The following is a 24,342-nucleotide window of genomic DNA, read 5'->3' on the forward strand; positions in this document are numbered from 1 at the left end:
TATCACGATCTCAATAGTCCCTGTTACTGGGTGCCTCCATCATGAATTCTGTTTTAATATGTTGTAGTAGCAGAGTAAGAGGCCAATGAAATGACATGAGGACATGTACCTTCCTCCATGTTATGGTAGATCATTCTTTTTTTTTAAATTCATTCACGGGATGAGTGTGTTACTGGCTGGGCCAGCATTTATTGCCCATCCCTAATTGCCCAGAGGGCATTTAAGAGTCAACCACACTGCTGTGGGTCTGGAGTCATGTGTAGGCCAGACCAGATAAGGATGGCAGTTTCTTTCATTAATAAACCAGATGGACTTTCACCATCAATCAGCAATGATTTCATGGTCATCATTAGATTCTTAGTTCCAAATTTTTTGTTGAAATAAAGTGCTATCATCTGCCATGGCATCATTTGAACCCAGTTGCCTGGAACATTACCTCGATTAACAATCCAGCAATAATACCACTAGGCCCTTGCCTCCCCAGGTTATCCACCCTGCTGGTAAATTATGGTGTCTGTTTTAGGTCACATAGCAATACAGAGATGACATTGATTGATATAGAATCATACAGTACAGAAAAGCCCCTATAGCCCATCAAGTCTGTTCGGCCAAAAGTATACTAAATCTATATGTGTCTCACTTTCCAGCCTCTGTGTGTAATAGTTTTTAGTCACAATGGCTCACAATATCTGTTCCATGCTACTGCTTTCCCTTCTGGTTCTCTCTACAGCTTTGGTTACTTTCGTCACAGTCCACTCCAATCAAGCACAGTGCACATCAATTGTAAATAGACTCACATAATCAAGGGCAGAAGCATTGAACACTGCACTGGGAAGTGTGGCACAGTTGGTAGTGTTTGTACTTTAAGTCAGGAGGCCTGGGTTCAAGTCCCACCTACTCCAGAAGTGTGTCATAGCATCTCCGAACAGGTTGATTAAAAACATCTTAAACACTGCACTGAAGAAACACCTCACACAAATCGGACGCCACTTTTCCAACACGCAATAGAGGCTACTCCAGTAAAGTGCATCATTGCTTATAAAGCTCTTTGAGATATTCTGAGCTTATGGAAGTTACTATACAAATGCAAATCCTTTCTCTCCCTTTTGATTTGTTAGTTTTTCTTTCACTTTGAGATCTTAACAGGGAAGTTTTGCTGGCTGATGCAATTTCAAGGATATATCAAGGATGTGAAATTTGATCTATTATTGTACCTAAGTAGAGTGAAAAGTTCTGTTTGGTGTGCAGTACAGGCAAATCATACCATACAAAGTGCATTAGAGTAATAGAACAGAGTGAGGAATACAATGTTACAGCTGCAGAGAAGGTGCACAAAGAGCAAGATCAACATTAGATTTGAAATTTGAGAGGTCTATTCTGAGCTCTGATAACAGCGGGGAAGAAGCTGTTCTTCAATTTGTCGGTATGTGTGTTTAAACTTTTGTATCTTCTGCCTGACAGAAGGGGTTGGAAGAGACTATAACCGGGGTGGGAGGGGTCTTTGATGATGTTGGCTGCCTTCCTGAGGCAGTGAGAAGTGTAGATGGTTGGAAGGTTGGTTTGTGTGATGGACTGGGCTGTGGTCACAACTCTCTGCAGTTTCTTATGGTCCTGGGCAGAGCAGTTGCCGTATCAAACTTTAATGTATCCAGATAGAATGCTTTCCATGGTGCATCTGTAAAAGTTGTGATTTGGAGATGCCAGTGTTGGACTGGAGTGAACAAAGTTAAAGTTGACAAGTGTCTTTACGGAGATGCCACATTTCCTTAGCCTCCTGAGGAAGTAGATTTGTTGTTCTGCTTTCCTGACCATAGTGCCTCCATTAGTTAATTTTTGTGCAGGTATGTTTAATTTGGCAGGGTTTGCATTACTGTCACTCTAACAGTATGATATCTGTATGTTTAACAGAGACATAAAACTAATGTTTATTAGGAGGATGCTATTTGACCCAGTCCATTCCATCTTATCTGTGTTTTTAAGATCTGTTCCAATAATGCTCTTATGAAATGACTTGGGTTGCTCAGTTCCTATAGCTGTTACATAGATGTAAGTCATTGCTGCATAGAGCCTAGGACTGTCAATGCCAGGCAAATGAATGTTTAATCATGAGTCATCTATCCGAGGTATAATCTGTGGCATGAGTAATTTGTAGCTGAGGTCTGTAGATCCAGTAGGAGGTCTGCACTTCCACCAGCCCCAGAGATTTACAATCTAAATTCTGGGTGCACATCACTTGCAGCCAGCAGTAGGGATGTGTCGTGCATGAATCCGTGTTTCCGTTTTAAAAGCAGATGTTGTTGTTTCTGCTCTTTAGATTACAATGCCAGAAGCAGCGAGCTCCAGGAACAGCGGGACACGGCCCTGAATTCACTGAATGAGGTGCAGGCCCTCACCCAGGTATGTTGAACTCCATTGTAGCTCCTCAATGGAGACCTCGAACAGGTTAAGCTGGCCCTGCTTCTATGTAAGGGCCAGCAGCCATCAAGAGAAACCAGTGGTTCCAGCTACGAGACTGTTGCTTGACAGATACTGGTGGGTAGACTCACTCCCATCTGGAAGGCTCAGATCTCTTCCCTCCGATGTCTACTCCCACGTCTCTCACCATCTTGACTTGGCTAATCCTGGAACTCCATCCCTCATGGCATTGTGGCTTTCCGACAGCGCAGGGACTGCGGCAGTTCCAAAAGGCAGCTCACCACCACAGGGGCGGCACGGTGGCTCAGTGGTTAGCACTGCTGCCTCACAGCACAGACCCGTGTTCGATTCCAGCCTCGGGCGATTGTTTGTGTGGAGTTTGCACGTTCTCCCTGTGTCTGTGTGGGTTTCCTCCAGATGCTCTGGTCTTCCCCCACAGTCCAAGGATGTGCAAGTTAAGTGGATTGGCCATGTGAAATTGCCCATAGTGTCCAGGGATGTGAAGGGTAGGTGGACCAGCCATGGGAAATGCAGGGTTACAAGGAGAGAGTGGGTGGTTCCGACTGGGGGGGGATGTTCTTCCGAGGACTTGATGGGCGAACTGGCCTGATTCCATACTGTAGGGATTTGATGATTCTATTACCTTCTCAAGGACAAGGGTAACTAGGGATAGGCAATAAATGCTGACTGAGCCAGCATTCTGTAAGTGAATGAAAGAAACTACCCATTCCTGTGCCAATACCATCAGCCAAGGAGGCTGTAAATACATCAGAACGCGGGAGTTCAATGGTGGCACCCATTGATCTGTGTTTTGGGCTCCAAGTTTTAGGTCCCTGTCTCTTCCATTTGGCAAAGATTGTCCTTCTTCTCGCAAACACGAGACGTTGAAAGAATAGGAACAAACTGGGCCTGACATCATTAACACCACAGAACGCTACCTCTTTAAACCATTCCCCCCCAACACAGACACAGACACAGACACACACACAGACACACACACAGACACACACACAGACACACACACAGACACACAGAGACACAGACACACACACACACACACACACACACACACAAACACACACAGACAGAGACACACAAACAGGCGCGCGCGCGCACACACAGACACAGACACACATAGACACAGACACACACAGACACAGGCACACACAGGCACACACAGACACAGACACACACACACACACACAGACACGCACACACAGACACACACACCCGCACACACAGACACACACACACAGACACACACACACAGACACAGACACACACACACACACACAGACACACACACCCGCACACACAGACACACACACCCGCACACACAGACACACAGACAGACACACACACAGACACACACACACACACACACACACACTTGATCAAGCTTTTGACTGTGTCGTCTGGTCTTCTTTTCTAATTGCATTCCTGTAAAGGTTCCATATAAAATGCAAACTGTAGTCCAGTCCCTTGGCTTTGGTTCTCTCTTAGCTATTGTCATTTTAAGATCCTCTGTACCAAAGTCAAAGGTATTGTAAAATTGGTAGCGACTGAAATCTGAAAGAAACTGTTTTGTGTCCCTGCACTGTTTTGCGATGAATATTCTCTTGACTGAGTTAAAAGTGGCTTTAATGTGCATTTGCTTATATCTTCCCACTTGTTACAAAAGGAGGAGATCAAAGTAATGAAAATGTTTGAGGCACTGACTAAAGAGGAACTTGTGCTTTTAATCTTGTTATCACCCTGGCTTGTGACTCAGCATTAGACCGAGGAGATTTTGTCCTGTGTATGAGATTTTCTGATTAACTTTGAATTCCTACGCCTGTACCTCACAATTTAAACACCCAGTGGAAATCCTGGTCTCGTACTCCCAAGTGAATGGATGACGACTTTTCTCCACCTGCTGTTCTTTGAAATTCATGCGAAGCTCCAATAAATTTATGAAGTTTCCTAACCGCTGGAGGAGGTCCAGTCAGCTAGATGCTTAAAGCTGAATAATCAGATCAGATATATGACCTTTTGCATGATAACCCTGCTGGTTAGCCATTGCTATTGCTCTTAATCTGCCTCTGTCCTTCCCACTGTTGCTCAGATAGTCTTTGCTACTTATATCCCACTTTTAACCCGTTAGGTGCTTAGAACTTGAAACAGTACAGCACAGAAACAGGCCCTTCAGCCATTGTTGTGCTGAACATGATGGCAAATTAAATGAATTCCTTCTGCCTGCTCTTGGCCCCTATCTCTCCATTCCTTGCTTATCTAAAAGCCCCGTGAACACCCCTATGATACTTGCCTCCACAACCACTCCTGGTGTAGTGCCTTTCTGACTCCAACCACTCTCTGTGTAAAAGCACTTCCCTCTCACATCGCCTTTGAACTTTCCCCCTCTCGTATCAAAGGAAAACCCCCTAATATTAGACATTTCAACTCGAAAAAGATTCCAACTGTCAACCCCATTTACGCATCTCATAATTTTATAGATTCCTATCAACTCTCCCCTCAGTCTCCACCTCTCCAGCTAAAACAACCCAGGTTTTTCTAGCCTCTCCTTATAGCTCATACCCTCCAATCCAGGCAGCATCCTGGTAAACCTCTTCTGCTCCCTCTACCAAAGTGTCCATATCTTTCCTGTTCAGAAAAGGGTTCAGAAAAGGTTTACAAGGATGTTGCTGCAACCAGAGTGTTTGAGTTATTGGGAGAGGCTGAATAGGCTGGGGTTGTTTTCATTGGATAATTGGAGGCTGAGGAGTGACCTTATAGAGGTTTATAAAATCATGAGGGGCATAGATAGGATAATTAGACAAGCTCTTTATCCTAAGGTTGGAGGAGCCCAAAACTAAAGGGCATAGGTTTAAGATGAGTGGGGACAAATTTAAGAAGAAATGGAGGAGTAACTTTTTTACACAGAGGGTGATGCGTGCTTGGAATGAGCTGCCAGTGGAGGTGGTGGAGACTAGTACAATTGCAACATTTAAAAGGCATCTGGATGGGTATATGAATAGGAAGGGTTTGGAGGAATATGGGCCAAATGCTGGCAGATGGAACTAGGTGAGATTGGGATGTCTGGTTGGCATGGATGAGTTGGACTGAAGGGTTTATTTCAGTGCTGACAGCATCTATTTCTGGCAGCATCTGTGGAGAGAGAAACATTTGGAATCCAGTGACCCATCTTCAGAACTGAAGGTTCACTGGGCAAGAAATGTTAAGTGTGTTTCTGTCTCTCCACAGATGTTGCCAGACCTGCTGAGATTCCCCAGCAATTTCTGTTTTTGTTTTAGATCTTCAACATCTGCAGTTCTTTGTTTTATTTTAGCCCTGGAGGGACTGCTCAGACTGGAGGTTGTGTCTCTCAGCGTGTTCTCAGTACCGTGTGTGTGGGCCCAGACTGTTCCAGTGCCCCTTAGCAAAGGCTTTAGCGGCTCCTAATGAAGGGCTTTTGCCCAAAACATTGATTCTCTTGCTCCTCGGATGCTGCCTGACCTACTGTGCTTTTCCAGCACTACTCTAATCTAGACTCTGATTTCCAGCATCTGCAGTCCTCACTTTTGCCTTCCGTATAGAATGGGTTAATCATTCCAATGCGGCTTTCAATAATGCTGCAAAATGCTCATCACAAAAATCATAGTCATTTCAGATTGGGATGCTTCAGGAAACAACAACAATAGCATTATATTGGTAATTAGAGAGCAAGTTTCATTTCTCCTGGGAGAGCAGAACTGACGTATGAAAGAAATCAGTTCGGATAATATTCACTGACATTTAGACTAAAGAGGAGAATATCCTAGAAACCTAGAAAGTTCTAATACAACGGGACAATGTAAACACAGGACGGATGTTTCTGATTACTGGGGAGAGGAGAGCCAGAAGTCACAGACTGAGGATACAGGGTTGGCCATTTAGGACTGAGTGAAGAGAAATTTCTTCACGCAGCGAGTGGTGACCCTGTGGAATTCTCTGCCACAGAAAGCAGTTGAGAACAAAACTTCGAAAGCTTTCAAGAAGGAGTTAGATATAGTTCTAAGAGCTAAAGGGATCAAAGGGTATGGGGAGAAAGTGCGAACGATCAGCCCTGATTATAGAGAATGGTGGAGCAGGTTCAAAGGGTCTGCTCCTGCTTCTACTGTCTATGTGTATGCTCTTATATTGTATAGACCATCAGTGGAAGATGTTTTGCACATTAGCTTAACTTCTGGACTCATGGGGGTGGTTTGATAATGGATTCACACTGACAGCTATAATAATGCAGCCGAGTCTTGTGATCGTAAATGAGAATGTTGACATTTCAATCCTCTTTTGACCTGACTGATTCACTAATCTAACTGGAAATTAAATGGCACAATTTTAACTGCAGTTAATTAGTATAGTTATTGTGCAATGGCAGGAGGAACTTTTACTATTCAGACATTTTATGTTGCTGTTCTGTGACCTGCAGTGAATTTCAATGTATGTCAAAGCCGCTGTAAATGATTTCCCTCATCCGCATCAACTTGCAATGTCCCTTCCGCCTCTCCTGATGGATCTCCATGGGCGTTAGCTTTTCTGCAGTTATTTCCCTAAATGAGAGTCTAAGGCTGCACCTACACTGTGATCGAGTGCAGGCTATGTGACTGTAGCATGCTAAGGTTGATCATGTTTACCACCAACTCTCCCTCTGCCCAGTTGTCTGTTCTGAAACCTTTAGCCATCACTGCCTTGCTCTGTCTTCCAAGACTCCTCTCTCTTTTCATGTTGTTCCCCATCTTCAAAAAGACACTGAAAACTCATCTGTTCAGCCTGGCTTTCCAATCCCCTCCCAATTCCTGATCTATAGCTTCCTCCTTTTTTTTTGAAGTATCCTGCTAAATGGGCAATTATTTGCATCCCAAAATGCTTTATAACCAGGAAGGCACATTTGAAGTGCAGTCACTGTGATAATGTAGGAATTGCAGCTACCAATTTACTCGCAGTCAGCTCCCAGAAACAACAACGTGATAGTGATTAGGTAATCTGTTTGTTTTTTGGACATGTTCATTGATGGATGAGTATTGCCCAGAATAATAGGCATAACTCTTTGTCAAAATAGTGCTGAGGGATGCTTTATATCCACTCAAGTGGGCAGATGGGAATCTAAAAGACAGTGCCTCTGACAGTGCAGCACCCCCCCAGTGTTGTTGCTTGACTGTCAGCCGAGATTTTTGTGCTCGAACCCTGGACTGCAGGATTAGACCCGGAACCTTGTGAGTCTGCTACCCACTGAGTGATTGTACTCTATTAAGGATCCGTTTTAGCAGGTAGCTGAGGACACCCTCTACCTGCACATTGCAACAGGGAGTCCTGCATCAATTTTAATTTTCACTCACATTGACTGTTATGTTAGTTTGAGCCTCTCAGGTGGAGCAAGCTCACCCAAATTTCAACCGAGGTTGAATCTGGAATCTTTCTGTAAATATAGAGTCATTGAGGTGTTCAGCACAGAAACAGACTCTTTGGTCCAACTCGTCCATGTCAACCAGATATCCTAAATTAATCCAGTCCCATTTGCCAGCACTTGGCCCATATCCCTGTAAACCCTTCCTATTCATATACCCATTCAGATGCTTTTTAAATGCTGTAATTGTACCACCCTCCATCACTTCCTCTGGCAGCTCATTCCATACATGCACCACCCTCTGTGTGAAAAAGTTGCTCCTTAGATCCCTTTTATATCTTTCCCCTCTCACCCTAAACCTATGCCCTCTAGCTTTGGACTCACCTGTCCTGGGGAAAAGGTCTTGACCAATCACCCTCTCCACGCCCCTCATGATTTTATAAACCTCAATAAGGTCACCCCCTCAGTCTCTGACACTCCAGGGAAAACAGCCCCAGCCTGTTCAGCCTCTGCCTCTAGCTCCAACCCTGGCAACATCCTTGTAAATCTTTTCTGAACCCTTTCAAGTTTCACAACATCTCTCCTGTAGCAGATTTAGTTCAGCAGGAAATAATCCTTTCACCAACTTGGGTCATCAGAGCAGCTTTATAGTTGTGTGTAATGTTTTTTGAATATCTGACGAATAAATTGCTGCAATTAGTCATTGCATTGTGTCTTCACAGATTGACAGTCTGTTAGAGAGATGTATGGGCTGATTCAAATGACTCACCAAAGTACTCACCCAATGACTCAAAGAATCAAATTGAATTCCAATTATTTACCAGAAAGTGAACATCGAACTATCTATATTCATTGCCATGTTTCAGATTAAATGATCCATGGAGCAGGTTTTCAAGTTCTTAAAGCTTTGGGCAAACTTTTTATTTGTTAACTTCAAGGGAAAAGCACCGAGCAGTGGAGAACTCCTCCACTTTAATCACTTCTCCTCAGTGATCAGATCCAAGTCACTGAGTTACACAGTGAAGGCAAATCTTTTTGTTTAGTCGTTAGTGATTGTGCAAATTTCAAAAGTACATTGAGTACCTGGAAAGGTTAATCTGTTGTTTGATTTCAGTGATGCGTCCCAGAGGCGAGACACTTGGCTTTGGCTGCGTATTTTTAATCCTGCAGTTCACTGCCATTGTGACCAGTTTACTTTCGGCACTATCATGGAATCCATACAGTGTGGAAAGAGACCCATCGAGTCTACACTGCTCCTCCGAAGAGCATCCCACCCAGAGTCTTCCCACCTACCCTATCCCTGTAACCCTGCATTTCCCAGGGCCAATCCACCTAACCTGCACATCTTTAGACAGTGGGAAGATGCCAGAGCACCCAGATGACACCCATGCAGACACAGGGAGAATGTCCGTGTGGATTTTGCACACTCACCTGAGAGGCAGCAGTTCTCACCACTGAGCCACCATGGTGCCCTATCCCTTTGAGCGAGTCGAGAAGTTGAACTTGTTCGTTTCTTTTTATCCTTTTGCGGGGTATAGGTGTCATGGGCTGGACCAGCATTTATGGACCATTAGACATAGAAGTAAGCCATTCAGCCCATCAAGTCTGTTCTTGAATTCAATGAGATCTTGGCTGACCTGATTATCCTCCACTCCACATTCCCATCTTTATGCATAACCCTTGATTCCCTTATAGATTAAAAAGTTGTCTGTCTTAGCCTTGAATATACTGAATAACCCAACATCAACAGCCCTCAGCAGTAAAGAATGTCACTATTTATTGTGCATCTCTAATTGCCCCTGGAGAAGTCCCTGAACCGCTGCATTCCATTTGGTGTAGGTACACCCACCATGCAGGGGGGGAGGGAGTTTGACTCCGTGACAGTGAAGGATCGACTCCTTATTTCCAACTCAATATGGTGAATGTCTTGGAGGGGAGCTTGCAAATGTACCTGTTGCCCACCCCCCCTCCCCTCCCCCGTCTGTCTAGATGGCAAAAGTTGTGCTTTTGGAAGTCCTTCATCCTGGAGTGAACTCCACAGACCGGCAACTGTTTGAGAGAAAACAGTTCTCATTGACATCGTAAATGGGTGATCCCTTTATATTCAGTGTTCCCTAGATCTAGTCTCTCCCGCACGGGGAAGCATTGTACAGGTATCCCCTTATTTTTGCAAGTTCGCTTTATGCCACTTTGCTTTTACGAAAGACCGGTATTAGTACCTGTTTTTGCTAACCGAAAGAAATCCGATGAGGATTTTCGCTTTTATGAGAAAACGCAAATTTTCTCCCATATAAATTAATACTTCTTTGATTTACACCATTTCAGCTTAAAAAAGGTTTCATAGGAACGCTCTACTTTTGGATAGTGAGGGATACCTGTATATTCCTGTAGACAGGCTATGAACCAAGGTGGACTTTCCAGCACAGTCTGACCACAAGCCGTTCCCTTGAAAGTACACCATGAAACATTGCAAAGGTACAGTGCACTGAAAAGACAATGAAATAAAAAGTGACTTTCACCTTTTGAATTTGGATAGTTTAGGATATTCTGTGAGTGAGCAATTATCATAGAGTCATAGACATGTACAGCACAGAAACAGATCTTTTGGTCCAACCCGTCCATGCTGACCAGATATCCCAATCTAATCTAGTCCCATCTGCCAGCACCTGGCCCATATCCCTCCAAACCCTTCCTATTCATATACCCATCCAAATGCCTCTTATATGTTGCAATTGTACCAGCCTCCATTACATCCTCTGGCAGCTCATTCCATACACGTACCACCCTCTGTGTGAAAAAGTTGCCCCTTAAGTCTCTTTTATATCTTTCCCCTCTCACCATAAATCTATGCCCTCTAGTTCTGGACTCCCCCACCCCAGGGAAAATATTTTTGTCTATTGATCCTATCCATGCCCCTCATGATTTTATAAACCACTATAAGGTCACCCCCTCAGCCTCTGACTAATTGATACATGATGATATACTGTAGTCATCTGTTTTGAAGGGACTGCAGGAGACGTTGAAGCTTGAACACCAGTTGTCTCAAACTCTTCAGAGGGAGAACCATAGCTTCAGCAGACGCAGCCAAGAAATGACTGAACAGGTAGGGCATTCTGGGAATATTGCCAGGCTGATTGATCCTTCTCGACCTACCATCGGGTGAAATATGTGAACTTTGACTGAGCTGTGTTAACATTCCGTCGGTAACTTGCATTCCATCTGTGGATCTCCCCTGTGTCAGAATCCTCCGCATCCTCCTTCTGAAAGGGAAGAAGTGGAGATTTGGGGTGTGGGGGAGTGAAAATTTAAAGAGCAGGTGAAGGCCAAAGAAACAGGAGATTGAGGTTTTGAAGGAAAGGGTGAAAGGTAAATAGCAGAAGTAATTCTGTAATCGAGAGGCATGGTAATGGAGGGAGCTATTCCAAAGATAAGACCAAGGTAGGAGCTGTGCAAGCCTGGAGTTGCATTCTTACATTGTAAAAGGACCAAGTTGCTCTTCCAATGTGGTCTTTATTGTTCATTATTTAGGAAGATATTCATTCATAGGATGTGGGTGAAGCTGACTTAAGTCAGCATTTACTGCCCGTCCCTACTTGTCCAGGAGACAGTTAACAGTCAACCACATCCTAGTTGATTATAACCACATGGTAGGCCAGACAGGATAAGCATGCCAGATTTCCTTCCTCACAGGATATTACACACAGTGTAGATCTCTTCCTCAAGCAATGCAGGCTGGGTCATTGAATAGATTCAAGGTTGAGTCAGAATGATTTTTGATCTACGAGGGAATCAAGGGGACAGGCAGGAAGATTACCTTCAGATCAACCATAATGCCACTGAGTGGCAGAACAGCTTCGAGGGGCCGAATGGCTTGCTGCTGTTCCTATGTCTTACATTTTTGTTGTTTGCTTCAGAAACAAGCCAGAACAGACATAACAGGATGAATGGCCACCTTCGGAGTGTTATAAACATGACAAACTAGATTCAATTCAAATGTAGGGGCACAACGATCAGTCAAGGATGTAATTAAGTCTTTATTTCATTCTGTGTAGAGGGAGAGCACACTGATTCTTTTGTATCTGTTTTCAAGAGGACATTACCAGGAGTCTGTAATAATTTCTGTGCCTTTCAACAGTTGGCCACTCTGGTAAAAGAGCAAGAAGATTTGACAAAAGCTTACAGTAAGCTCCCAGAGAGCAGGAAAGGGAATGCCTCTGTTGATTACTGGGTGCCCCGATCACACCTTGTGCAGGTAAACATGTTTATAATGATTCCTTAGTGAATTTAAGCAAAGAGCATTCTAACGTGACGGTAAATTGAAAAGAAAAGCTCACTTTCAGAATGACGTGACTGAAAAGTGAATGAGTACATTAGTCCCGCCGGCAGGATAAATGACCAAACGGAGAGTTTAGCACAGTCTGTGCGAGCTCAATGACTTGCCTCACTTTGCTTGCAACAAGTAGGACAGAGAGGCTAAATTACATTCTGATGTTGGCTGAAGACAGTCGCCCATTGTCTCAGGAACTTCAATATTCTTTTAATGGGTTTACAATACTGTGTGAACGCTCCTGAACCAGTTATTGTCAAATTCAGGTTTGCCCAGGACGGATTTGGATCAAATTCCAGCGCTACTCAACGTAGCATCTGTAAGGCCAGCTGGTACCGCCAGCTCTTGCTGAGGTGTAGAAAAACAGGAGCAGGCCATTTGGCCCATTGAGCCTGCACTGCCATCAACAAGATCATGACTGATCCTCTATCTCAATGCCATACACCTGCTCTCTCTCTCTCTCTCTTCACACCTTTAGTGTTTGCGAAATCGTAAAGTCATACAGCACAGCACAGCACAGCAGAGGCTCTTCGGCCCATCATGTCTTGCCCCGACCTATCTACTTTAATCCCAGCACTTGGCCCATGACCTCAAATTTTATGACATTTTGAGTGATCATCCGTGTACTTTTTAAAGGTTGTGAGGTTTCCTGCCTTGACTCCCCTCTCATTCCAGATTCCTAGCGTTCTTTGGGTGAAAAAAACCTTTCCTCAAATCCCCCCTGAACCTCCTGCCCTTCGCTGTAAAATATTGCTTCCTTGTTATCAAACCTTCAACTAAGGGGAACAATTGCTTATTATCCACTCTGTCCATGCTCCTCATAACTCTATACCCTTCCAGCGGGTCCTGTCTCAGCCTTTAAAGCATAAGGCCGTACAATATAGGAGCTGAATTACGCTGTTTGCTCCATGGCTGATATGTTTCTCAACTCCATTCTCCTGCCTTCTTCCTGTAATCTTTGATCCCCTTACTAACCAAGAACCAACCTATCTCTATCTTAAATACACTCAGTGACTTGGTCTCCACAGCCTTCTGTGGCAATTAGTTTCACAGATTAACCACCGTCTGGCTGAAGAAATTCCTCCTCATCTCAGTTCTGACGGGTCATCCCTTCTCTCTGAGGCTGTGCCCTCAGGTCTTAATCTTGTCTACTAGTTGAAACATCTTCTCCATGTCCACTGTTTCCAGACCTTTCAGTATTCAGTGAGATTCCCATCCTCCCACTCAATTTCTAACCTCCGTCGAGTACAGACCCAGAGTCCTCAACTGCTCCTCACATGACAAGACCATCATCCTTTCTTGTAAGCCTCCCCTCCAAGGTCAGCACACCCTTTCCTTAGATACGGGGCCCAAACCTGCTCTCAATTTTCCAAATGCGGTCTGAGGAGCGGCCTTATTCAGCTGCTGTATATTTCTGTTCTTGTATTCTAGCCTTCTGGAAATGAGTGGTACTGTTGCATTTGCCTTTCTTCATTTGCCAATTGCAGTGAAGACTATGGATACATTTAAGGTGAAGCCATACAGATGAGATCGAGTGCTTTGTGTTGTGGTGTAAAGATAATGATCTCTCCCTCAATGTCAGCAAAACTAAAGAGCTGGTCATCAACTTCAGAAAGAAAGGAGGAGGAAACACGCCCCCCCCCCCACCATCCACATCAATGGAGCTGAGGTGAAGATGCTCAAGAAAGTCAAGTTCCTCAGAGTGACGATCACCTACAATCTGTCCTGGACCACCCACGCTGACTTGATGGTCAAGAAGGCACAACACCTCTACACCCACCAGGAGGCTTAGGGAATTCAGCATGTATAAGTACCCTCTCCAACTCTTATGGCCATAAGAGCCCTTTTATGGATGCACCATAAAAAGCATTCTATCTGGATGCATCATGGCTTGGGATGGCAACTGCTCTGCCCAGGATTGTAAGAAATTACATAGAGCTGTGAACACAACTCAATCCATCACGGAAGCCAAGTTTCCATCCATTGAATCCATCTACACTTCTCACTACCTCAGAAAGGCGTCCAATGTCATCATAGATCCCTCCCACCCCAGTTATAATCTCTTCCAACCTCTTCTTCAGGCAGAAGATACAAAAGCTTAAACACACATACCAACAGGTTCAGGAACAGCTTCTTCCCTGCTGTTATTAGACTGCGGAATGGAACTCTCAAATTTCAAATTTAATGTTGATCTTGCTTTTGGTGCAGCCATAACTTTGTATTCCTCGCTCTGATGCGTCACCCTCTGATCTTTTATGGTATGATCTGCCTGTACTGCACGCAAGACAAATCTTTTCACTGTGCCTCGGTACATGTGGTAATAATAAATTTAATTAAATCAAAACATTTGAGGGAGAGGGGAATCGAGAGGGCTATGAAGATTAATTTAGATACAAAAACATAAACACGTGGTGTCCAAAGGCTTGCTTCTGCTTGATCCATGAAATCAAATTGTTTTCTAGTAGTTAAATGCATCCAGGGTTTTCACCTACACTCAAGTCCAGTGTCTGCTCTCTGCATCATGATAACCTCTTGATATCAGCCCAGAAGTTACAGTTTGGATCTCTTTTACCTAATGTTCTGGATTAACCATCCACGTTTAATTTATGATGTTCACTACCTCTCCAATCATTCCACTGCGGGTCTTCTGACTTGTCCATCAAAAAGATTCCATCCGGTGTTCAGTCATAACCCACTCATTCTCCTGACGACAAGAAATAGGCTCCTATTCTCTATCAACAGCATTTGAATCTATCCCTTGTTTCATGATGATCATAACGATTGGGCAGCATGGTGGCTCAGTGGTTAGCACTGCTGCCTCACACCACCAGGGACCCAAGTTCGATTCCAGCCTCGGGTGACTGTCTGTGTGGAGTTTGCACATTCTCCTCACATCTACATGGGTTTCCTCTGGGTGCTCTGCTTTTCTCCCACAATCGCAAGATGTGCAGGTCAGGTGAATTGGCTATGCTAAATTACCCATAGTGTTCAGGGATGTGTACGCTAGGTGCATTGGTCAGGGGTAAATACAGAGGTAAGGGAATGGGTCTGGTTGGGTAACTCTTCTGAGGGTCGGTATGGCCTTGTTGGGCTGAAGGGCCTGGTTCCACACTGTAGGGATTCTATTAAAAAAAACCTTTGATTCTTCATCCCTGTTCACTGTGGGCTATTCAACTGTGCAAGGCATCACAACTGAGAAACATAATTGCCAACGCCACTCAGGCTCATGTATTTTACCAGGAGTCATTGAGTTAGTGTCCAGCGATTAGGATTGGCGTCTGTCTGATCTGCGCAAATCTCACTGGATTAACCTGCTGCTGTCTGTGTGTCACAGAACGTGGTTGAAATGGTGAAGTCCCAGGAGGATCAGAAACTGCACTTGGAGGAAGAGAATCGGAAGCTGAAGGAAGACCCTGGTTTTCAAAGCTTCCAGAAGCTGGAAAAGGAGATTCAGAGCTTGCAGCAACACCTGGATGTGAAAACGGAAAAGGTAACCGCAAACCGTCTCAGCAGCTTGCCTTGCGATCAGTGAAGGTTGCGTGTAATTGTGACAGAGAATCTGTCCTTGCTGGGAGTTAACAGTGTGAATCTTCCGAACAAAGTTCTCACTAAAGAACTTAAATATGAAAATCTTGGCAGGAGTTCAGAATTCATGTACATAAGTGTTATAACCAAAACATTCAGTATTGGAATCAATACTTACTCATACCTACATTTATTTACAGACTGAATAAGCATTAGCCTCCAAGCTACAATGGTATCACTTCAGCATGGTGACTCAGTGGTTAGTGCTGCTGCCTCACAGCACCAGGGACCTGGGTTTGATGCACCAGGGACTGTCTGTGTAGAGTTTGCACATTCTCCCTGTGTCTTCGTGGGTTCCCTCTGGTTGCTCCAGTTTCCTCACATAGTCCAAAGTTGTGCAGGTTAGGTGGATTGGCCATGCTAAATTGCTGCATAGTGTCCAGGGATGTGCAGGTTATGTGGATTAGCCACAGTAAAAACCCCCATATGGGGTTACAAGGATTTTTGGGGGAGGGAATGGGTCTGCTTGGGATGCCTTGCAGAGGATTGGTGCAGCCTCGACAGGACGAATGGCCTTTTTCTGCACTTTCGCCATAGTAAGCAAAAGATTCCATCAATTAAAAAATGTTTCTTCTTCCAGTTCTGTTAAGTGATTCTGTTAAGTTGGCTTCTTGACTTGCTTAACACTTGTCATAATTGCATTGCAGATGGCTGCCATGGCTTGTGAAATGGAGGCGCTAAGACACAAGAATGAATGTCTCATGACAGGTAAAGCCGCTCTATTCTCGTCCATTGCCGCTGTTCCTTTCAAGGCTTGTGCTGATCTCTAACGCTATCCTCCTCATCCCTAACCCCATTCCCCAACAGCAAACATGAAAGATTGGCAACAGGTCCAGGGCTTGAGGGAGCAAAGTCATGACTCATTGATCACCACCATCCTGGGGGCAGTTCCGAGGCCATCCGATGGGCAGCACTGCAACCCTTGGGCGATGCACTTGTTTCAGGACCTCCAACCCGGTAACCAAGGAATGAGGGAGCCATCTCCCTGTCGGATGGGGGGCTCTATCTCACCCACAGCGACCCCTAGTGACAAGGGTGAGCAACGGCACGTGGGTTGCACCTCACCCGGTGCTCCCTGCGCTGAGACCTGGCTCAGCGGTATGTCGACAAGGTTCAACAAGCATTCAAGACGGGCTGGCTCGCCAGACTGGTCATCTCCTGCTATGACCCAGAGCAGGACTCCATCTCCTCCCAGACCCAACTGTCCAGATGCACCACCGAATACTAGCAAGTCACCGCGTGATTTCTCCTCAGAAGCTCAGAGTGAGGACGAGAAGTCGCAGGGAACAGTGATGACTCCTGCAATGAAGTGTTCGCTTCTGCTATCCCCTCGGCCTTTTAGATTGCACAGGTCGAACAGGAATAAAAAATGACATCCTTTGGTGAAGAACCAAATTATTTTTAAATAGACAAACCTTTGCATCCTTTTAAGAACCAAAAATGATCGAAACTCAATACTCTTAAAGGGCGCACTGCCTTTGTGTAATATTATGTGGCATTAATGTGCTGGAATATTTTGTTTTGGAAAGGATTGCTCATGTTTAAGGACACAATTATGAATGGTTCCACACATCAGTGTGCTGCAAGTTGGTTGGTTTATGAGTGAGACAGGCTTGGGAAATGTTCCTCCATCTCGGTTGCTCGACCTTTGATAAATTGCATGTTCGCAGAATCTCAGACCATTCAGTCCTGCACCGACTCTCTGAGCATTTTGACTTTGTGCCAAATTCCTTCCCGTTTCCCATCTCCCTGTTTCCGCTGAAATAATCATCCAATGCCTCCTCTTGAATTCCTCGGCTGATCCTGTCTCCACCTCACTTCCGGGCAACGCGTTTCAAACTGGGACCACTCACCGTGTGGAAAAGGTCTTTTCTCTTTATCTCAAAATGGCTTATTTTGCAAAATTTGGCAATGCAGAGGGCGGTGCCAATGGGTGGAATAATGGTTTTACAATGTTAAATGCATGGTTGCTCAATTCCTTATTAATTGATGAATCTTTGTCACTTCTGAATAGTCATTCTCAATGTAAAAACTGGTTATGGATAGATGAGTTGAGACCAAACATGGCCAGTCCAATATGAATAAAACTGATATGTTTAATATTCCTACCCTCCCCATCATCTGAAAAGGGTATAATTATTTCCCCACATTTTGAGTAACTCTATGCAAAGATATAAGGGGCATAGCTGTTTTCTGAAGGTATATCGGTACCATTTTGTAGTTACCCTGTTCAGATGGACATGAAAACCCCAAAGCACTTTTCCCATCTGTCCACCAAATGTTCAGTATAGTTTTCCCCATCCTTTCCATTAATTGGTTCCTTTGCCTTTTAACTCACCTGGACCTTATATAGGACTGAGTGACAAAAGCAGGCCATTCGGCCCATCAAGCCTGCTCCACCATTCTAACTCAACCTTGAATAAATTTAAAGACGCACCCACGACGGACTTCTTGTGAACAGAAGGTGCTTTCATTGCATGTTTATGATGGGGCAAGGTGGATACCTTGCGAAATGATGTCCTGAGGACATGAAAGGCACTATAGAAATGCAAGTTCGCCCTTCCTTCCCAATAAAAGCTTGTGCGAGATTTCATTTTAGGGAGCACAGCCTGATTCTTGGTGCTTGCTTCTGATCATGTCCACTTCCCCATGATGCATTGCAAGGAGCAGGAATGCGCTTCCTGATGAGAACAGATCTCCAAAGTACAAGAAATGGAAGTTGATGACTGAATTAATGCCAGACAATCCCTCAGTTACAATTATAGATTTACATAGGGTTTCCATTGACCAGAAACTCACCTGGACTCACCATATACAGTAAACGCAGTGGCGACAAGAGCAGGTCAGAGGCTAGAAATACTGGTTGAGAGTGTGGTGCTGGAAAAGCACAGCCAGTCAGGCAGCATACGAGAAGCAGGAGAACAGACGTTTCGGGCATAAGCTCTTCATCCTCATGCTTAAAACGTCGGTTCTCCTGCATGACCTGCTGTGCTTTCCCAGCACCACACTCTTGACTCTGATCTCCAGCATCTGCAGTCTCACTTCCTGCTAGAAATACTGCAGGTAACTCATGTCCTGTCTCCCCCAAAGTCTGTCTATCACCTACAAGCCGGACGTCAAGAGTGTGCTGGAATACTCTTCATTTAGATGGGTACAGCCCCAACTGCACTCAAAAAGCTTGACACCATCCAGCATAAGGCAGTCTGCTTGATTGGCACCACATCCGCAAACACTCACTTCCTCCACCAGTGACGTTCAGTAGCAGTGTGTACAATCTAGAAGATGTACTGCAGAAATTCTCCAACGATCTTTAGACAGCGCCTTCCAAACCCTCAATCATTGCCATCTGGAAAGCCAAGGGCAGTAGATACATTGGAGCACCACCTCCTCCAATTTCCCCTCCGAGCTGCTCACCATCCTAACGTGGAAATATATCACCATTCCTTCAGTGTCACTGGCTCAAAATCCTGGAATTTCCTCCCTGAGGGCATTGTGGGTGTCCCTATAGCATATGGACTGCAGTGATTCAAGTAGGCAGCTCAACCCCATCTTCTTGAGGATGGCCAGTGAACAGCACTGGCCCAGCCAGCGATGCCCACATCTCACAAGTGAATAAAAAATCTTACATATATGGACAGATTAGTTATCCCTTTGATACAGGAAGCCATACAGTCTAGAATTTTCAAAATCCAGAATCGGATGAATAAAATCAGTGATTTTGTCTCAAGTGCATCATTATTTCAGTAATGAAGTGTGAGAAGCTGGAAGCACTCTCTGTAGAACAGAGAAGGTGAGGAGGTTTAACAGAGGTGTGTACATTTATGAGAGGTTTTGATAGAGCAATTAGGATAAGATATTTAAACTGTCAGAGGACTCAACATTAAACTGATTGGCGAAAGAATGAGGGAGATGGAAATGTGTTGCTGGAGAAGCGCAGCAGGTCAGGCAGCATCTGGGAGGGAGGCTGATGGGAACCAGGTTTATACAGGAGCTGATGTGATTTAGAATGCGCTGCCTGAAACCTTGGTGGAAATGGACTCAACACAATAGGAGGCTCCAAATGGGAACAGGATAAATCCTTGAAAGGGAAGTTAGCAGATGCTTGAACTCTGTTGATGAGTTGGATAGGTACAGTGGGCTGAGTGGCCTCCTCCTCTGCTGTAAGATTCTGTGTAATAATATCTGTGAAGTCAGTGCGATTGCCTCACACGTGACTTTTCTGCCAGCTGACTGGATGGTAGCAGTCTATAGGTGTGTAGGTTGCCCTACCTATCAATAGCGTTCTTGCTAGCCTAGCCAACTGAGGGACAAGTTGGCTGGAGGGAGCTCAGAAACAGATCAACTGTGAATATTGGATCAGGCTTGAGGGGCTGAATGGCCTCCTCCTGTTCATATAGATATTTTCTAATTGTCCTGTTCAGCGATGTTAGGACTCACCTCTGGAGCAGGTTGTACTTGAACTTGGACCTCTTGACCCAGAGGTAGAGACAATACCACTGCACCATTAGAGCCCTCTTCCAGTTCATGTATTGCCAGCGTGTCAATCATATGTGCATGCAGCCTATAAACTGTGGTAAAATCAATGTGTAATTAGACATATCATGCTTTCCTCATTTACAATTCCTGAACTTTATATGCCAAATTAATTTCGTCCAATTATTTAGGTTCCAACCTTTTTCTCCTGGAGTATAAATTGTTTCAAATTTGACATTCTTGCATTGGCCCTGATGAGAGCAAGTCAAGAAGTTTTGTCAACGTGTATTCCATTTCAGTAATAAGCAAATGATTTATTTTAAAACAATTAAACACTTAGCTTTGGGATCAAAGAAAGCTGCAATCTGCAGAGAATTTACACTTATCTTTCTTCCTACTGTGCAGGGGGGATGCCGGAGGTGAAATAAAGCATACTGCTACCGGCAATACCCCAAATCTGTCCGAGCAGTCTCTGCTGCACACTTTGTGCTTTCCTGATTTCATTGGGTGCATTGCACTTTGCTTATATTCTGAGTTGATTGACTGGTCCTAGTTACTACCTGAGCGCCTTCCTATTGGACAGGTATTTGATTAGGCCTTGATTGCCCATGTAAGGTTATGAGGGGATCTGACAGGGGGTACGTATTCAGAAGATATTTCTGTTACTAGGGGAGCCATGAACTAGTGTACATGGGTGGCACAATGGTTAGCATTGCTGCCTCACAGTGCCAGGGATAGATTGGCAGGGGAGATTAGACAACCTTGATGCTGCTTAGGTTACTGTATTTTTTGAACAACTATACCTTGTTAGTTGCTCCAGCCTATTAAACTAGTTTTCATTCCTACTGCATTGCTTTTTAAATTTCAGCTCCCAGTCAAAAACTGTACCATCCAACTAAATATCTAACTATTTTAATCTTACAGTTTTCTTTATCATAAATGACAGGATATGACTTGACCCCCTCAGAGAATCCAGTAACTGCCATTCGTACCTGGAAATATCCAAAGACCAAGCACTATGCTGGTGTGAACTGTTGACATTCATTGCTTACAAACTGTGCGCATAAGTAGGTGGGACTTGGGTTTCACGAGGTGTCAGTTTTGTGTCAACAGCAGCATGATGGTACAGCTCCATGTACAAATGATCAGTCACTGTTAGAGTCATAGAGTCCTACAGCACACAGACAGGCTCTTTGGCCCAAACTGATCTATGCCGACCAAAATGTCCATCCACGCTTACCCTACTTCCCTGTACTTGGCCCATATCCTTCTAAATCTTTCCTATCCACGTATTTGTCCAAATGTCTTTTAAATGTTGTTAATGTTCCCCCCTCAACCACTTCTGTTGGCAGCTCATTCTATATGCGTACCACCCTCTGTGTAAAAAAAAAGTTGCCCTCTTAGATTCCCTTTTATTCTTTCCCCTCTAACCTTAAACTGATGCCCTCTTCTTCCCGATTTCCCAGCTGTTGTAAGGATATTATTATGGTTAGTTCTTAATTTCACTGTCAGAGTCATACAGCACAGAAACAGAGCTTTCAGTCCAACCACTCCATGCCAACCATAATTCCAAACTAAACTAGTCCCACCTGCCTGCGCTTGGCCCATATCCCTCCAAATATTTTCTATTCATGTTCTTATTTAACTGCCTTTTAATGTTGTAACTATCTGCATCCAACACTTCCTCTGGAGATTCATTCCACACGTGAACCACACTCTGTCTAAGAAAAAAGCCTCTCGTGTCTTTTTAAAGTCTTTCTCCTCCCACCCTAAAAATATCTCACTTTTTTTGAATTCATCAACAAGCTGGTTAGATCACATTTGATGCCCCTCCCTAATTACCCAGAAGGCAATTAAGAGTCAACCATGTTGCTGTCGATCTGAAATCGCACTAGTCCAGACCCAGCAAATTTCTTCCCTAATGGACATTAGCGAACCAACAATGCTTTCATGGTCATCATTAGACTTTTAACTCCAAATTTTCATTATGTTCAAATTCTACCATCTGCCATGGAAAGATTTAAACCTGGGTCCCCAGGACGTTAAAACAAACTGGAAATCTGAAAAAAAACCAGAAATTGTTGGAGAAACTCAGCAGGTCTGGCAGTATCTGGGGAGAGAAAGTAATGCCAACGTTTCGGGTCCAGTGACCCTTCATCAGAATTAGTAGAGGTTCTGTCAAAGGATCACCAGATTAGAACTGTTAACTCTGCTTTCTCTCCACAGATGCTGCCAGACTTGCTGAGTTTCTCCTGCAATTTCTGTTTTGTTCCCCTGGGCATTACCTGGGTCTCTGGATTACTAGCCTAGTGACAAAACTATGGACCCATCACCTCCCACAATCTCCTAACCACCTTTCCTTATAAACAGTATTCATTTTGAACATTCAGTGCAGGTCAATTTAACAGATTGCGATGAAGCGTCTCAGCCAGGAAAAGGAAGTTCAGTGTTTCTTCTTCTCTGTAATTAGCTGCACATTAATAATATTGAGAGTATTCTTCGTCCTAAAGCATGCAATTCCGTAAAAGGCTTGTTGAAAGTCCCAGGAATAATCGGGCATTTTCCAATGAAAGTTGTTGCCGATATTTGTGCAGTGCCAAAGATGTAGGTTGTGCTGAGTTTGGAAATTTGTCAGTTTTATTTCTAAATAAAGGGTCTCTCAGTTCTGATCGAAAAGGAATTATTGTGATATGTGCATACACTCTGCAGGAACTGTCACTGAGGAAAGCATAATATCAGGAATTATAAATTTATTTTAATTTACCACAGTCTGGTGCTGAGTTTGCACTTGTGTATTTTGCAAAACACACTGGCAGAAGATATGGGAGTAGACCATTGAGCTCCTCAAGCATGTTCTGTCCACTAATGAGAAATCATGATTTGTGACAATCATACTAATAGGGTTTGATTCCTAATTTTGTAAAGATACATATTTAGCATGAGATTCTTTTATGGATTGTGATATGTATGTAACAATAATAACCAGAGCTGTATCTATATTGATGTGTCAAATTATGTTTTGCTGGAATGCTGTTTCTTATATGATAAAATACTAAAGAACATCCAGACTTTGTCTTTTTAAATGCAAATAATTTCATTGTACTTCCCTTTTCTCCTGGGGAAGGAGTGTGACTGTCTAGTGTCTTGTGTTTGGCATGTAACATTTAAGACTGAAAGTCAGCATTTGGTTAGTACCTGCATTTAGAGATGTACAGTTGTTTGATTTCACTGTCCTGTTCACTTTCTGTTTTAAGATTTCCTCCTGCGGTCTGTCAGTGTTGAGGGCTGAGAGGAGGCTTGTGGACTTGTTTCTGTGTTTTGTACATGTCGGGTAATCTTATGGAAAAAGGTCTTTAATCAACGGCTCTATATTTTAAAGTTAACCTACTCCTCCTGTATCACTCAACATCCTCTAACATCTTCCTGCCATTACATTTCAAGACTAACACAGCTCAAATTTCTCAATTTCATTTCCTGTTTTGTATTTCAATCTTTTCAGTACCTGGGTTAATTGTTGTGATGTTTCTCTGAAACAGATGTCAGTTGTTGAATGTTTCTGTTATATCATGGTGAGTTGGATATATCTAGACCAGTGCAGTCCTCACACGTTGATTCCGTGTGGAATTGCAAGTTACAACGTTGCTGTGGAAAGCTAAACACCTCAAGGCTTTTGACTGACATGAGACATTTCAGAGCAAGAGCACAGAAGGTGCATCTTTGTCATCTCCTGGATGGACTGTGATGACCAAAGGGGTGTGTGTCAAAGAGGAATTCTCCAAACTGTTATTTCTCCTCTTGGATCTGAGGTGCGATGGAGGGTAATCTATAATGAAGTGTCAGGGATTTCCTAGTTGTACCTCCTCTATTCCATTTATTACATTGTATGCCCCTCCCTCCACCTCCATGAGGTAAACAGGACACGTTTCTCCAGTTTTCAATGATTTTGATGCATTTGATGTGACCTCATTGCTGTGACTTCTCTCTGTACCTTGGTTTATGTGACAGTGACTATGTGATGGGTGGCTCAGTGATTAGCACTGCTGCCTCACAGTGCCAGGGACCTGGATTCAGTTCCACCCTCGGGCGACTGTCTGTGTGGAGTTTTGCACATTCTCCCCATGTCAGTGTGGGTTTCCTCTGGGTGCTCCGGATTCCTCCCATAGCCCGAAAGATGTGCCATGCT

The 24,342-nt window shown here is 44.0% G+C and overlaps 1 protein-coding gene across 6 annotated transcripts in view; it reads left to right on the forward strand.

Annotated features, from left to right (window-relative positions):
* The window catches only part of LOC122542484 (uncharacterized), a 128,064-nt gene extending 104,845 nt beyond the window's left edge, over window positions 1-23,219 (forward strand). For all 6 annotated transcript variants that reach the window (XM_043680250.2, XM_043680251.2, XM_087981958.1 and 3 more), the window contains 6 exons: window positions 2,315-2,397; window positions 10,779-10,877; window positions 11,910-12,026; window positions 15,436-15,591; window positions 16,334-16,394; window positions 16,494-23,219. In XM_043680250.2, coding sequence (XP_043536185.2) covers window positions 2,315-2,397; window positions 10,779-10,877; window positions 11,910-12,026; window positions 15,436-15,591; window positions 16,334-16,394; window positions 16,494-17,059 — 1,082 coding nt within the window. In that variant the 3' untranslated portion in view covers window positions 17,060-23,219. The remainder of the gene's footprint in view (window positions 1-2,314; window positions 2,398-10,778; window positions 10,878-11,909; window positions 12,027-15,435; window positions 15,592-16,333; window positions 16,395-16,493) is intronic.
* The last annotated feature ends 1,123 nt before the right edge of the window (window positions 23,220-24,342 follow it).

The sequence above is a fragment of the Chiloscyllium plagiosum genome, unplaced genomic scaffold (genome assembly GCF_037043375.1).
Source record: "Chiloscyllium plagiosum isolate Xiang-an unplaced genomic scaffold, Cpla_swu_hap1 HiC_scaffold_42, whole genome shotgun sequence".
Taxonomy (NCBI): domain Eukaryota; kingdom Metazoa; phylum Chordata; class Chondrichthyes; order Orectolobiformes; family Hemiscylliidae; genus Chiloscyllium; species Chiloscyllium plagiosum.